This window comes from Myodes glareolus, chromosome 23 (genome assembly GCF_982192425.1).
Source record: "Myodes glareolus chromosome 23, mMyoGla1.1, whole genome shotgun sequence".
Classification (NCBI taxonomy): domain Eukaryota; kingdom Metazoa; phylum Chordata; class Mammalia; order Rodentia; family Cricetidae; genus Myodes; species Myodes glareolus.
Genome location: NC_142048.1, coordinates 27,684,719 through 27,701,230, shown reverse-complemented (window position 1 = coordinate 27,701,230; position 16,512 = coordinate 27,684,719). Strand labels below are relative to the sequence as shown.

General features: G+C 46.3%; 1 protein-coding gene across 8 annotated transcripts in view; it reads left to right on the top strand.

Annotated features, from left to right (window-relative positions):
• The window catches only part of Acsl1 (acyl-CoA synthetase long chain family member 1), a 69,730-nt gene that overhangs the window by 47,400 nt on the left and 5,818 nt on the right, over positions 1–16,512 (top strand). For 7 of the 8 annotated variants that reach the window (XM_048455600.3, XM_048455602.3, XM_048455603.3 and 4 more), the window contains exons 8-17: positions 4,265–4,297; positions 4,445–4,496; positions 5,001–5,074; positions 7,374–7,451; positions 9,543–9,677; positions 10,989–11,123; positions 11,933–12,028; positions 12,821–12,893; positions 14,950–15,038; positions 15,516–15,632. In XM_048455600.3, coding sequence (XP_048311557.3) covers positions 4,265–4,297; positions 4,445–4,496; positions 5,001–5,074; positions 7,374–7,451; positions 9,543–9,677; positions 10,989–11,123; positions 11,933–12,028; positions 12,821–12,893; positions 14,950–15,038; positions 15,516–15,632 — 882 coding nt within the window. Of the gene's footprint in view, positions 1–4,264; positions 4,298–4,444; positions 4,497–5,000; positions 5,075–7,373; positions 7,452–7,515; positions 7,594–9,542; positions 9,678–10,988; positions 11,124–11,932; positions 12,029–12,820; positions 12,894–14,949; positions 15,039–15,515; positions 15,633–16,512 lie in introns of all 8 variants that reach the window. The other variant, XM_087901017.1, reaches the window with a different exon arrangement.

Below are 16,512 nucleotides of genomic sequence, written 5' to 3'. Positions count from 1 at the left end.
AGCCATGAATTTATAGCGTTTTCTTGCCTTAGGCTCTCCAATGCTGGGATCGTAAGCATAGGAACTCATTGATTGTCTCAGTTAAGTTTCTGTTGCTGTGTTAAAAACCATAGCCAAGGCTAGGCAGTGGTGGTGCACACCTTTAATCTCAGCACTTGGGAGGCAGAGGCAGGTGGATCTCTGTGAGTTCGAGGCCAGCCTGGTCTACAAAGTGAGTTCTAGGACAGCCAGGGCTATTACACAGAGACACCCTGTTTGGGGGGGGGGGGGAATAAGCAACTTGGGGAGGAAAGGTTTTATTTGACTTAGTTACATCAGGGCAAGAGAACCTTGCAGAAACTGCCAACTAGCTTGTTCCCCCACGGCTTGTTCAACTGGTTTGTTTGTATGACCTGCCCAGAGATTGTACCATCTGCAGTGAGCTGGGCCCTCTCATATCAATCATTAATCAAGAGAATGTCCCCACAGACTTGTCTATAGACAATTTGATGGGGGGGGGGCATCTTCTCAATTGAAGTCCCATCCTCCTAGATGGTCCTGGCTTGTGTCAAGTTGACAAAACTCACCAGCACAGGAACATGCCCAGTGCCCACTGTTAATAGATCACAAAAGGGGCTGTGGGACTCATACTTACCCTTGGCACCAGTGAGCCATGCCAGTAAACACTGGCACTGGAACTTCAGCCGTGCTCAGGTGGAAGTTTCTAGCTTGTATCTTGTATACTCTGTTTGGTCTTGACTGCCTCTTACTTACTTATTGATCTCTGGAACCAAGCCAGATACAGATTGTCTCATCATTTATCTGCCCCTCTGTCATCTATTGGTCTCTCTCTCTCTCTCTCTCTCTCTCTCTCTCTCTCTCTGTGTGTGTGTGTGTGTGTGTGTGTGTGTGTGTGTGTGTGTGAGATGACACAGACATGGAGACCAGAGGACAGCTTCCTGGAGCTGATTCTCTCCACCTTGTCGTGGTGGGGATTACCCTCAGGAAACCAGCCTTGACCGCGAGTGCCTTTACTAACAGATGCTTCTCGCCCACCCTCCTCATTCCCTTCCTCCAGCTTTCCTAACATGGATGTTTGCTTGGTTTCTGTCCTAATTGGGGTTGTTATTGCTGTGATGAAACACCATGACCAAAAACAAGTTGGGGAGGAAAGGGTTTATTTGGTTTATATTTCCATACCCCTGCTCATCACTGAAGGAAGTCAGGGCAGGAACCTGGAGATGGCAGCTGATACCAAGGCCATAGAGGAGTGTTGTGTACTTACTTGCCCTCCATGGCTTGCTCAGTCTGGTTTTTTGTAGAACCCAGGACCACCTGCCCAGAGATGGCCCCACCCACAATGGGCTGGGCCTTCCCCCATCAATCACTGATTAAGGAAATGCCTACAGGCTCGCCTGCAGCCTGATCTTCTGGAAGCATTTTCTTAACTGAGGCTCCCACCTCTCAGATGACTTTAGTTTGTGCCATGCCGACATGAAACTGTCTGACACAGCTCATTTGTGTATCTTTTTGTTGTTATTTTCGTTATGGCTTATTCTCAGCTTAAGCACAACGTTAATGGTAAACATTCTAGGAGTAACAGTGGGGTGCATATGATCTGACCCCCAACACTGCTCTGTCTTAGGTTAGGAAGCAAGGAAGCTGGCAGGAGACCCCTGTCCACATGCATCCAAGAGGAAGCTGCACTGTTGCTGAAGTTATAAATCTTTTTGAGAAACTGTTATGAATAGGTTTTGATTTTTATCTACTCCTCTTCCTTCTACAGAGAATTAGAGGCTACAGAGCAGAGTCCCTGGGACCTTTCCCAAGGAACCAGTAGTCAGAGGGAAACTCATTGTTCCAACACCAATGTTGGAACACATTAGCCACTGTGTGCACATTTACATATTCACACGCAGTGTGCTGACGACTCCATATGCATTTTTGCCTAAGCTTCATTTTTTTAAATTAGAGTTTAGCTAGCTTTTTACCGACATTTTCTACTAGTGTGTTTTTTGTAATTTGTAGTCTCCGTACGTGCTATTGAAACCTCCGTTCCCCACCTGCCTTTCTGTCCCCTCCTCTAAAAGGCACACTCACTGTTGTTCTTTTCCTTTTGCCTTTTTGTAACCACAGCATGATGAAGAGATAATTTTAAAGTTAAAACGTGACTTTGGTAAATGAATTGTAGTACGGAGTTTATATTAAAATCTTGTTTCACATACACTGACCTGCTTGATGTAATTTATGAATTTTAGACAGTTTATAAACAAAACTGAGAAGAAAAGAATTTAAAGTTTGCATTATGGTTGGTTGTGAGGTCATTTTCATTAATATATACTTATATTAATGCATATATTTGCAGAATCAAGGTAGGATATAGGCATTTCGGAATGTTTGCGTCTTGTGTATTTTAATATGAACATTTCAGACGTACACACTGTTGAGTAATACAACCCTTCTTCCTACTAAATAGTCTATGATTACAGGTTTAACACATCTGCTTCAACATTACTTTACCCTGTATTCACCAACACATCTATATTTTTAATTAGGTAACAAATTTCATTACTCATAAGTATTCCAATATGCTTGTCAATCATTAGAACTCAGTTTTATTCATTTTAACCTAGAATGACCACTTTTAAAAGTAATTGTTTGAATTTTTTTCTAAGAAATAGCAAGACAGACTTAAGTCTCCGAAGCTATCACTCCAAATAATGTACCAATGGAGGTCATGTTGGCTTTCCTAATTTAAAAGCAAATTGCTTGTGACTATGGCTTTATCTCACTCCACATCAACTGAAGGTTCTAGAAGTCCTTTAAGAACTTGGAACAGACGAGCTGGGCATGGTGGTGCATGCTTGTAGTTCCAGTACTGGGGAAGAGGAAGTAGAAGGATCATTTCAAAGGCATCTTCAGCTCTCTATCTATTTTGAGGTCAGCCTGCCCTACATGAGTAAGCTCCTACCTCAACAACAACAACAACAACAGCAACGAAATGGAAAAAAGTTTGCATCGATGAGTAGAAACCAACGAAGTCAATAAAGCTTATTTGGAAAATCATTTGCAGAAGTCCTTTGCCTTAGCTCCTTGCTGACTGTGGAGCGGCTTTTGTTGTCTTGTTTTGTGTTAAGCTGGTGGCTTGTCTGGAACTCCTGTGCCAAGCTGTCCTCTTGCCTCAGATTATAGGTGTGTGCTGCAGTGCCCAGCCCTAGCTGACTTCTAATTAGACGTCATTGTTCTTGTTTTTAATCTTTGGTTGTGATGTGTGTAATTTCAGTTGATTAAAAGTGTGCTAGGTGGAGCTCAGTGAGCCCTGAGCATGCCCATCCAATTTCTATGTTGTGGTAGATGCCAGTGCATTCCACGTGCATTCTCAAGTTGCTTAGTTTTCCTAGGAAAAGAATATAAGGGTTTTTTTTTCCTCTGTGACTGGATACGAAGGCTACTTTTAATGCAGTAAATGGAAGCACATACCATTAGCAGAAGTCTGCACTGGGAACAACTGTGTCTAGGGACTAGGGACAGAGCTTAGATCCCACTTAGTGCCCATTCCAGAAGTGGCCTCCCATCCTCCTTGCAGCCTGTTTCAGTTCAGAGTGCACAAATCTTCCTTCCCCCGTGTGTGGAGCATGGAAACCTGAGCCCCCCTAACACAGCTAGCATCTAAATCCGGCAGAGTGTTTCTACCTGTGCAGAGGTTGTTGAGGTGAAGCCTCGCGGTCAGGAGAGAGGGTGCTGAGGTCTTTGCTTAAGGTCAGGAGCAAAGCTTTGCTAAAGGCCAGCCTAGGAAAAGGGAGGGGCTGAAATCCAGTGCAGAGGACTTTGCTGTCTTTGGAATCAACCCTGTTTCCAAGACTATTTATGTAGTTTTATGACAGATAACTGGAAACTGGCTTTCTAGAACAATAGCTACTATGACTTTTGCTCGTTAACGTTGCTCTCATTCATTTAATTAGCCAGCTGAGAGTGAAATCTACAGTAAAGGCAGTAACCTGTGGGACTTTACTCTTTTTATTTGTTATGTGCATGGGTGTTTTGCCATCATGTATGTCTGTGAAGCACGTGTGTACACCATCTGAGTCCAGAAAAGGGCATCAGATCCCCTGGAACTGGAATTACAGATGGCTTTTTCCATGTGGGTGCTGGAAATCCAGTCTAGGTCCTCTGGAAGAATAGCCAGTGCTCCAACCACTGGGCCATCTCCATAGCCCTGCCTTTGCTCTGAATACTTAGACAATCATAATGCTGAGGTTTTCTCTTTCTCTCTCCTCTAATTAAGGACCTTGGAAGAGTGAACAGAAAGAAGCCCAAGGTGAGCATCATGGGTTACTCTGGGTTTCAGACTTTTGTTCCTTTCAATGTCTAGTCATATTGGAGACTGTTGGGAATGTGGGGGTGACACCTTACGGCTTGGTATATTCTCTTCTAATGTCTCCCGTCTCTTTAAAATTTTCTTCAGCCTCCAGTACCAGAAGATCTTGCAATAATTTGTTTCACAAGTGGAACTACAGGTATATTTTGAGATGTACTTACTTCAAAGCAGTATCTGGAAGTGTGTGCTCTCTGCCTCCCTTTTGGGTAACGTGTTAATTAATTGTAGATGGGTATAAGAAAGCAAGAGACAGACGCGGACCGAGTGAGGTCATCTTGTTTCTCTGAGAGGCAGACTCAGAATCTGAGCATGCCATATGGTTAATTCAGCATTGACTGAACGTGAACTCAAATGCGCTCTTCCTAGAATAAAATGCCTAGTTCTCATGCCCTGTTGATTCACACAAAGACCTTAGTGAAGCATGTTTAAGGCGATTTCCTGGTAGTAAGCTTCCTTCCAGGGATCGTAGGTTGATCAGAAATTTACTATTGCTCAGTGCTTGGCTGCCCAGCGGGTACACAGCAGAGCTGTCTGAGCCCCTGATGGGAGAGGGTCTCTGCTGCTCTCGCAGGAGTGTCTAACCTTCATCTGACCTTCATCTGACCTTGATCTGACCTTGATCTGCTCCCTGTGCGCTCTGCAGGCAACCCCAAAGGAGCAATGATCACTCACAAAAACATCATTAGCGACTGTTCGGCTTTTGTGAAATCGACACAGGTAATTCTCTAGAGTGTCTTCATGGTTCTTCACATTGAGTGATCGCGTTTAGGCCCCAGGAGAGAAAGTACTGAAGCCTCCCCTCCCCCCAGTAGGTCCACATTGTACATAAGACCCAAAGTCCCCTCTTCTCAGATGGTTTGCTCAGGACCTAATCCTATAAGCCTTCCTGTGACATTAGAATGGCTCACCATATGGAACTCATGGTGGCTTTCGTGTGGGGACTGTTTGGATGTCCTATAAGTACTTTTAGGAAAAGACAAAGGAGAGAGACCTTTCAACGTCCTTACTCCAGCGTTAGGAAGTCTTAAACTCGAGTCAGTGCCCTGTCCTCTTCAGGTTTCTGCTTGCAGGTCTTAGTCCTCATGGGTCGCCATTAACAAAGCGCTGCAGCCCATGTGGTGTAAACAACAGATGTTTATTTCCCTCCGTTTAGGAGGCTGAAATCCAGGTCCAGCTGCCAGCAAGTTTGGTTCCTGGTGAGGGCTTTTCTCCCTGGCTCGCAGATGGCTGCCTCTTTGTGGGTGCTCCGGTGTCTCTTCTGAGGAGACGCCAGGCTACTCCCGAGCCAGTCACACCAGGACCCTGTTCCCGATGCCCGGGGCTTAGGGGAGCAGAGTTCAGTCCATAACTCCAAAGATAGGATGCATGCTTATCTTTGCAAAGGCGTTCTCTTCCCATTTAACAGTGTGCTCCTGCAGCCTCCTGGGAGCATCCTGTACCCCTCCTTCCTGTGGCAGAAGGCTGTCTGTACCTCATGGTTTAGGGGAGTGGGTCTTTCTTTGGTGGCTGTTGATGGCTGATCACTGTCACTTTTCTTATTCTCACCCCCCACCTTTTTGTGGGGTATGCTGTATAAACAAAGCTCAGCACTTAATGCGCCACAAAATGAAATGTGAATTTCCCGGGAGGCCTGCAGAGATAACTTCAGACGCGCTTGCAGCGATGTCAGAGCTTCTGTGAAAATAGTTTCACCACAAAGAAGAAGCTCAACTTCCAAAACTTCTAACCATGACACTGGTGTGGGTTTTGGTTTTTTGTTTTTTTTTTTTTTTGTGGAAAAATTTAAAAGTATGAAAATTTAAAAGTATGAGTGCTGAAAATGTATCTCAGCAGTAGAAAGCAAGCTTTCCATTGTTGAGGCCTTGGGTTCAGTCCACATCACACACACACACACACACACACACACATTCATATAAACACACACACATATATGGATATTACTGGGTCTGGTCTCTCATTATGTAACAGTTTCACAGTAAGAAATACTAATTGAGATGCATTTCTAACTTTATTAGCTCAAACCTAAATTTTAAGCCACCCATTCCATAGGCAGTGACTCCGCTTAGGGTTACATTGTTCCTAAGACCAATCCCGCTTTGGGGATAAGAGTATACGACCTAGAAAGTAGTGCAGATTGCAATTGCACGCACACATGCATGCGTACGTGCATACACGTATGCACACACTAATGCACGCACACACACTTACCTCATTTCTGATTGACATGACTGCAGCTGTGGTGGCAAGCTTTTTTGGTGCTAATAGCATGCACTTATGTGCAAACCCTTGCTGCACCCATCCCTCAGAAGGCCCACCCCGAGGAACACTAGGCGTCCACACTTAATCTGCCTGTAGGCTCATCTTGGTCGGGATTTTATAGGAGAGCAAATCTCCTCAAGTCAGATTTGGGGTTGCATTAACTACTGTTGAGTATTTTCCTGAGCTGAAGGGAGACTTTAAGGTAAAACTATTGATCCAATGCATCCAGTAGAACCATTTACTCTGGAAATAAGAGGATCTGGGAAACCTTTCCCGCTTTCCCTTTGCAATATAACAACAGTGCTGTCTTGTCAGACAGTGGATCTTAACGTCGCTTGAGGGGCAGTGGGAACTTCCTGGTAGAGGGGTGTTGTAACTGAAAGCTGGAAGGGGCAGAGCGCACAGTCCTTCAACACTCCAGTTTGGGCGAGGTTTTCTTTACGGAGGGGAGAACAGTGCTGAAGTGGATATGCTTAGTTATGAGGAATGACGTCCGCTCTACCTGGTGTCACCTTGAGACGGGGATGTAGCCCTATGTTAGAGCATTTGCTTAGCTTGTACAAGGCTCTAGCGCCATCCCCAGTAATACTGTTTTGTTTTTTAAGTTACTTTTGGTTCTTTGATGAGGCAAAAATAAAGACATGAGTAGAAATCGGTTGTGCTGAGTGTTGAGGGGCCGTGTGCCCTGCTCTGGAGGAAAATGGGGGTATCCTGGAAGTCTTAACTCTTCTCTTCTCGCTGGTGTCCTTGCTTTCAGAGTGCATTCACCGCTTCCCCAGATGATACTCTGATCTCTTTCTTGCCTCTCGCCCATATGTTTGAGAGCGTTGTAGAGGTAGGCATCTGTTGCGTCTCCCTGTTTGTCTGTGTGTGCCCCGCTAAGTTGTTGTGTCTTGCAGAGCATACTGACCTTGAATGCCAGTGACACACAGATTTCGTTTTTACCACTGGCACATGTGTATGAGCAGCAGCTACAGGTAAGTGTGGTGCACCGCGCCATCTTGACTCGAGGTTCTTCGCTCCATCCCATTCGCAATGGCAGATGGTTAGAAAGAACATGAATCCTTATTCTAAGTCCAACCTGGATTTTTGAACTTTAATCCTGTAGTTTAAAGTTGAGAGTTTGAACGTTTAAAGGATGCCCATAGGACACGGTTGCAGATGAACTTTTATTAAAGAAATAGGTTTTTTTTAATTGAAAATAACTTTTTTTTTATACTGATCTGTATGAACTATTATTTTCCCTTCCTCATCTCCTCCCAGATCCTCCATACCTCCCACCCGTCCAACTCCATGCTTTCTTTCTCTCTCTCTCTTTAGAAAACCCAGAGGCCAGATTAAAAAAAAAAAAAAAAAAAAGGCAAAACAGACAGATACACACTCAGAGAAAAAAAAGTGCCAGAAACACATATACAGGCACACATACACAAGGCAGACAAAACCCATAAACCACACACACATAATAAATAAGCAAAGGACAAAGTTTTAAAAAAATCCCTTTGGTTTTGGTGGTGGTGGTCATGTACTTTTTGGCGAGGGGGCCTCCATTTTGTGTGATTTGTGTATCGAGTGAAGCTCCACAGGGAACCCTCATTCTTCCTTTGGAGAGGGGTTCAATTGGAGATAGCTGCTGGGTTATAAATGGGAGCCTTTGCCCCGTTCCCATCAGTGATTTAACCCCACCTGGCCTAGACCTGTGCAGGCCCTGGGCATGCTGCCACGGTCTCTGAGTTCGTGTGTGCATCAGTCATATGTGTCTAGAAGGCCTGGTTTCCTGGGTGTCTTCTGTCCCCATTGGCTCTTACAGTTTTTCCATCTCCTCTTCCGTGGAGTTCCCGGAGCTGAGGGGAGGGCTTGATGGATGGAGACACCCCTTTTAGGACTGAGTGTTGTGTTCCAGGGTCACTCATATTCTGCACATTACCAGCTGTGGGTCCCCGTATTAGTTCCCATCTCCAAAGGAAATGTTTTAATCCCTTGAATCTGGCATCTTGGAGGCTTCTGTTGTGGAAGATGCCTCCCTCTTTGTTTGTGCTTCTCACTCATGTACAAACTGACTGGATCTTTTCACTGGCCTGCGATATGCCCTGGGGGGAAAGATGGTGTCTGACTGACTTTTGCCTGGGTTCCCTGTGCGCACACAACTGTGCACCTCATTTGAAAGCTGATCAAAGTAAAATGATTGTCCTGCAAGCATAAAGATGTGAGGTGGTTCCCAGCACCCACGTGAAAAAGCTCTGGCGCTCTCTGGCCAGCCGGCCTCGCCTAATGAGTGAGTCCCAGGTCCCAACGATCTCCCCCTGCCCAATGCTAGGCTCACAGAATGCACAGACCACCACAACAGGTGCTGCCAGCACTCCGTGAATCTTTTTTACTCTGAACCTAAGATAGACAGATAGACGACTTATCTGGGCTGTCTGGGCGGCCAGTACGGTTTGCCAGGAGATAAAGCACCGTGTGGGATAATCTTGTGGCCAGCCACTCGGAATCCTGACCCAAGCTAATTCAGTGTCTTTTCAGAAAATGTTACTTAGATTCAAAAAAGGAAATGAGATTTTAATAAGTCTGGTCTGGAGGTTTTTATTTCGAGAATAAATAAGCTTCCAAGTTCCTGGAAGGTTAAAAATATTTGGGGAATATGAAATAACATAACTCATCCAACAGATGTAGCTTGTTAGCCCCAGATAACCCGTCTCATTACCAGTAGGAGGAGTCCCCAACCCCCAGTTTCATACTAACTCCTGTGTCATTGGGATGGTGAAAATACTCCATTTCCATGTTTGGACGACACATTTTTAAAGAAACCAGCATATTTAGGGAGTCCTACAGTTTCTGGAAGCTGGTTTGGAAGACTAATGCTGTGAGTCTGAGCTCAGGGGAGCCCTCCTTTGTAATGCTGACGCTTCTTGTCTGTTTTCACTCGTAGTGTGTAATGCTGTGTCATGGAGCTAAGATAGGATTTTTCCAAGGAGATATCAGGCTTCTGATGGAGGACCTCAAGGTGCTTCAGCCCACCATCTTCCCTGTGGTCCCAAGGCTGCTGAACCGGATGTTTGACAGAGTGAGTCCCAGACAACGAAGTGTGGGGGACAGAAGGTGGGACTGTGAGGCCCAGCGCCAGTCTGACTAGGGTTCAGCCGTGTACCCCTGACTAGGACAGCCATCTGCAGTCCCCTTTGCTCTCATAGAACTCTGCAGGACTGGAACTCAGTTCCTGCACAGATCTGCTGATAAGGGGACACGCAGCACGCTCTACAGAGGCTGAGCCCTAAGGTGCACCTTGGTTTGTTTGCACGTGCTCTTTGAGCTTCGCTCCGCATCTGTGAAACAGACGATTGTACCTTCTCCTTGTTTCATCAAGGTGCTGAGTGACTCACACACAAATAACTACGAGATGGTTTCATTAATTGTTCCGCCAACCCTTGCATGCATGAAGTGTCCCGTCACCTCACTGAGAGAAGTGTCCAGGCCATGGTGCCAATTGAGAAGATGTGGCATCTCCTCTCTTAGCATAGACTGTTCAGCTGGGCAAGATCAGCACATGGCATGGCCAGTCTTAATCTGAGTTTCTGGTGGGCACTGTGAATACTTTTCCCTTTTCCTTTTCTCGCCATCTCTAAAAAAACCATGTTAGTTTTAAAATCCATTCTTCCCCCCCCCCAAAAAAAAAAAAACTTTGAAGCAGTGCACTGAGATATAATTCGCATAGTATTGTTGTGCGGTCTGGGGCCTGGGGGTGGAACTCACAGTGAAGTGCATGCGTGAGACTCCAGTTCAGTCCCAGCAGTGAAGGTGGGATGTTCACTTTGAGCCTTTGAGGATGTCCCCGTGGGTGCTACAGTGGGGAGCATCGACGCCTTCCAAACCTTTGAGTGCTGCCAGACTTTCCTAACCACACCATAGTCAGTTTCAACACCCCGGAAAAGAATCCTTGATCTGCCCTTTATTACCACCCACCCTACCTGCTAGATTCCTGAGCAACTAATACCACACCTTCAAAGTGTACATTTTAGTGTTTTACCACGTTTTATAGCCAGTTACCGTTCCGCTGAATGGTCAGACACAGTTTATTTAGCCATTCCTTAATGACAGGCGTTTGGGTGGTTTCAGCATTTGACTACTACAAGTAACCCTGCTGTAAACATAGCGCTTGTGTGTAGCTGCCTGTGGACATGTCTTCAGGAGTTGGGCAATGGGGCAGATTTATACTTCACAGCCAGAGGGGCTGATCAGTAGTTTTCCAAAGCCGTGTGCCGTGTCTGCCCTCCAGCAGCTCCATGGCTCCCGCGTGCCGTCTCCAACACACGGTTGTCTGCCCTTTTGGTTTTGGCTGTCTTGGAAGCTGTGCAAACCTTCGCTCTTGCCTCACTAGATCTTTGGACAAGCAAATACCACAGTGAAGCGGTGGCTCTTGGACTTTGCCTCCAAAAGGAAAGAAGCTGAGCTTCGCAGTGGCATCGTCAGAAACAACAGCCTGTGGGATAAACTCATCTTCCACAAGATTCAGGTAGCTCCTCATGAATGTCTCACGTAAAGTGAGCGTGTGTGCGTGTGGGGGATGGGGGGAGGGGAGAGCGCTGAATTGGACTGGTCTGTAACTTCAGCTACTCAGGAGGCTTAGGTGGGAAGATAGCAAATTCAGGGCTAGCCTGGGCAACTTAGTGAAACCTTCTTCCGAAGTTCAAGGTAAAAAGAGGGGTAGAGGCACAGCTCAGTGGTGGAATGCTTGCTAGCATGCTCATCACAGCCTTGAGACATCAATCAGACGTGTGTGCGCACATGCGCACGCACGCGCGCGCACACACACACACACACACACACACACGAGGAGTGTTTGGATTGGGGTAGTTAGGAAAGCCAAGAAAGAGCAACACATGTCTGCTCTTTCTGGCAGACCCTGTTCTCTGTCTACGTCTGTTCTAGATGGAAGGATTCTGGGTGTTTTCGTCTTCCTTTAGCTTCTCTGGAACAAATAGCCCAGTCCTGAGGTGAAGATTTAAGCCTGAGAATAAGAATGTAATCTCAGGAACTGTCCCAAATGCCCAAAATATGGTAGTTGCCATAATCTGATCCCTGAGACATCTATCAGCAGAGCGCTGACTTAGTGCCTAGTCTGCCAGGGGAGCAGCTTTGGGAGGAATGGGTTCAGTCCTGGGTCATGCTGTGGACACCTAGAGCTCTGTCCCCAGTTAGAGTCCTAGCCATGCAGCTGCAGGACAGCTGCTGGTCGGCTGGGACACCAGGTCCCAAGCAAGTGTCTGACAGAGGAGGTCTGACTTCTGCATAGGTAACCCTGGCTTCTCTCTGTCTTGCAAGTCAAGCCTGGGTGGGAAAGTCCGGCTGATGGTCACGGGAGCGGCTCCGGTGTCCGCCACGGTGCTGACATTTCTGAGGACAGCTCTCGGCTGCCAGGTGAGGTTCCTCACACCACCCAGGCATCCCAGGCTGTGTAGTGCTGTGGGCCCATGTTTGGATTGACAAGAATGTATGTATACTGTCGTTGTGCAGCATGACGCGCGGGTGCATTGAGCAGTGGCACGGTTACCGTGTCACTTCACATACATTGGGCGGTGAGACACTTAGAAACAGCCCAGACATTCAGTAGACGGCCATTGTATCTCACCCCGTTTTCCGTGCAGTTGCCCCTGAGCTCACTCCTCCTTAGCCTCATGTGTTCAGTCTTCCCAGGCCTCCCCGCTCCTCATTTGTGTGCCTTGGTTTTGTTTGGAATTAGGTTAATGCCAGATTTCCTGGGGGAATAATAGCCCTAGCCAAGATGTCTGTGTAATTTTATCTAGGGTCAGGTGTGAGCCATGCCTCTAGAGTATGGCTGCAGGCATGGGATGGGTCATCAGTGATAAGGCTACCCACACACCGTGCTGAGAAGCTATTATAGAAGAGTCCAGGGCTCGTGCTGACAGTCAGGACATGTGTAATATCCTGACTTAGCAGAACAGGAGTACTACCAGGTGGGTACTGACCCATCCTGTCTGCAGGAGGTTGAGTAGGAAGGCCACATGGACTCCAGCCAGTGTTTGACATAGGGTGAAGATGTTTGGGTGCATTTTATGCTGCTGAGTGAACTCACTAAACTGAAAGTTAGGAGGTTTCCGAGGCCGGGATTCCTCGGGAGTTAGTAAAACTTCCTTCTTGCAAAGTCACAGCTGTCTCACACTAATAATGTTTTCTTTCTTGCTGACCAAGTTCTATGAAGGCTACGGACAGACCGAGTGCACCGCTGGTTGCTCCCTGAGCTTGCCTGGGGACTGGACGGCAGGTATGGTTGGCAGGAGAGCCATTTTCAGAGTCTCCTCATTGAAGTTCGCGGTTGGGATGCTTGGAGATGAGCTCATCGTTGATTGGTTCATTGGCCTTCTTGCACAGCAATGCATAATATGTCTCGAGGAGTTAGGTCTCAGAAGATAGTCCTGAGGTTCTGTGAGCTGGATAGAAGATGTGTGACTAGGTTGTGATCTATCCTAGCAGGGGCTCCTGAGAGGAAATACCTCCTCCACAGACATGCCAGTGAGTGAACAGGGTCTCATCATTCGCTGGTAGTTTCAACCCTTAAGTAGGTATTACAGTTACACTATGTGCTGGACCGGTTGTTGGAACTGCCGATAGAGGTACACACAAACTCTTTGTCTCAAAGCAAACAGGGAGGAGAATACCCGAAGAGCCTCTGCAGTGGATATGGTTCTGTAGGGAGGGTGTATGGTGGACACTGTGTAAGTGTTATCCCAGGGACACCATGGGGAGCTAAGTTATAGATGTTATTTAAATAGCATGTACACAGAGAGAAAAGTATGTAGAGACTGTAGGGTATTCTATATAGCAGTGAATGAGTTTCCCTGGCTTATTTGGTGCCTTATAAATGTAGTAACCATCTAGCAATATAGGCCCCGGCGACTAGCACTGTCTCAATATGTAATTCTGTGCTGACACTCTGGAAGTGCCTTTATACCTTTAGCTTTTAACACCCTATTCCTTAACAGTCCGAGAATTTAGAACACCAATTTCTATATTAGGTTATTAAAACTTAGGCAGTATTAGCTGTGAGGCTCTCAAAATGTATCTGTAATATCTTATTTTTGTTTTGGGAAAAGGCGCCCTTCCTAGTTTTCTTCTGTTGCCATGACAAATCTTTAGGATCAAAAGCAGCTTGAGAAAGAAAGGGTTTACTTCATCTTACTGCTCCATGAAGGGCAGGAGACAAGGCAGGAACCAAAGCAGAGGCCATGGAGGAATACTGCTGGCTTGCTGTCTGTGGCTTGTTCAGTGTGCTTTCTTTCTTTTTTTTAATATTTATTTATTATGTATACAATATTCTGTCTGTGTATATGTCTGCACACCAGAAGAGGGCACCAGACCTCATTACAGATGGTTGTGAGCCACCATGTGGTTGCTGGGAATTGAGCTCAGTGCCTTTGGAAGAGCAGGCAATGCTCTTAACCACTGAGCCATCTCTCCAGCCCCCTCAGCTTGCTTTCTTACATGCTTCAGGACCACCTGCCCAGGGAGTGGTACTGCCCACAGCAGGCTGGGCCCTCCCCACATCGATCATTACTCAAGACAATGCTCCCACAGAGTAGCCTACAGGCCAGTGTTATGGATGCACCCTCTCTGTTGAGGTCCTTCTTTCCAGGTGGCCTAGATTGTGTCAAGTTGTCAAAAACCTAAGCGGCATACAGCCTATCCCGAATCCTCTTAGACAAGAGAGTTAAATTGACTGTGAAAATGTCTTAATAGACATAAATGTAAAAACATGCTCCTCTAAGAACAATGACTGTGTCAGTCAGAACCAAGGGATGTGTCAGAGAATCACCACGGTGCACAGAGCTACCTGTGTTCTCTGAGAGAGAAGTTTGAAACTGGGTGTGCCATGCCTGTACCAGTACTGGTAAGGTAGAGGCAAGAGGATCAGAAAACCAAGGCCATCTTGAGCTGTATAAGGTATTAGGGGCCAAAAAAAAAAAAAATTGTATGTGGGTGGGTGGAGTCAATGCAATCAGATCGTGGAATTGAAGTAACAGTTTTATTTAGAAAGCATGCCTCCAAGTATCTGAACCCACCTGCAAATCAGTGGCTGGAGTTTCAGTGTTGGAGATGTATTCAGAACCTCAGAAATGGAAAAGGTCCTGAATAGACCTCTGGGTAGTCTCACCTCTCTTCGAGAAAGAAGCCCTCTTAAATTATTTTTACCAGGCTGCAATTGCAAAAACCAGGCATGTATCGCTGCAGTCACCATGAGGATGTATATTGTGGTTGTAAAAATGCTTTGACCTGAGGCCATTCTAGTGCACTTTGAAATGATTCTTCCATTTTATATGCAGGCCATGTCGGGGCCCCTATGCCTTGCAATTATATAAAGCTTGTCGATGTGGAAGAAATGAATTACATGGCTGCCAAGGGCGAGGGCGAGGTGAGTGAAGACCTGCCTGTCACTGAGGAGGACAGCTGTTAGGCTGGGGTCCATTGGGATCTTGGAGTCAAGCAGGTCAATATGAAGGGCATTTCTGTTTGACTCCCTCAGGGTTGGAGGCTGGACGTTTCTGTCCTTCCTTCTGCAGCACAGTTAGGGATTTGGGCCCCAGAGCATGACAGAAAGCTCCAGAGGGGCTTGTCTCCAGTCTGCTAATGGCCCTGCTAGCCTGCTGGGAAAACCTAATTACCCAGGTGATGTCATTCAGTCAGTCTTGCATTCCCCTGTGGCTTGACTATCCTGAGGCTAGTAGTAAAGGAAGTGGAGACACTGGAAATGGCCCCAAGGTCCTGATGGGATTTTGGTAATTCCCTCTAGAGCATAGAACCGAAGGCTTCCAGATAAAGGGTGGAATACACACATGCGTGAATTCTTGGCAGAATCCCTAGTAAATGTTAATAGACTCTCTTTTCTTAGGTGTGTGTGAAAGGGGCAAATGTGTTCAAAGGCTACTTGAAGGACCCAGCGAAAACAGCAGAAGCCCTGGATAAAGATGGCTGGTTACACACGGGAGACATTGGGAAGTGGCTACCAGTAAGTTCAGCTGTCACTTCTCTTTGCAGACAGGTCTGTCTCCTGCAGGAAGGAGAGTGTCCGTCCCTCCCCCTTTCCTGCCCCCATCCATGTGTACCCCCCCCCCCCGCCTCTGCACAGCCTGTGACTTTTGCACCCCACCCCTCTACTTGCTGAATGATCCTTTGTATCCTGCAGGAAACAGACTTACTAATTTTTTATTGATTTTATTGAGCTCTGCATTTTTCTCCACTCCCCTCTCTTCCTCTCCCCCCTCCACTTCTACGTTCTGCCATGGTCCCCATGCTCCCAATTTATTCAGGAGATCTTGTCTTTTTCTACTTCCCAAGTACATTAGATCCATGATGGCTCTTTTAGGGTCCTCATTGTTATCTAGGTTCTCTGGGATTGTGAATTGTAGGCTGGTTTTCCTTGCTTTATGTTTTAAACCCACTTATGAGTGAGTACATGTGATAATTGTCTCTCTGGGTCTGGGTTACCTCACTTAATATGATGTTTTCGAGCTCCATCCATTTGCCTGCAAATTTCAAGATGTCATCATTTTTTCTGTTGTGTAGTACTCCATTATGTAAATTACCACATTTTCCTTATCCATTCTTCAGTCGAGGGGCATTTATATTGTTTCCAGGTTCTGGCTATGACAAACAAAGTTGCTATGAATATAGTTGAACACATGTCCTTGTGGTACGACTGAGCATCCTTTGGATATATACCCAAAAGTGGTATTGCTGGGTCTTGAGGAAGGTTGTTTCCTAATTTTCTGAGAAATCGCCACACTGACATCCAAAGGGGTTGTACCAGCTTGCATTCCTACCAGCAATGCAGGAGTATTCCCTTTGCCCTACAACCTCTCCAGCATAAGTTGTCATCAGTGTTTTTG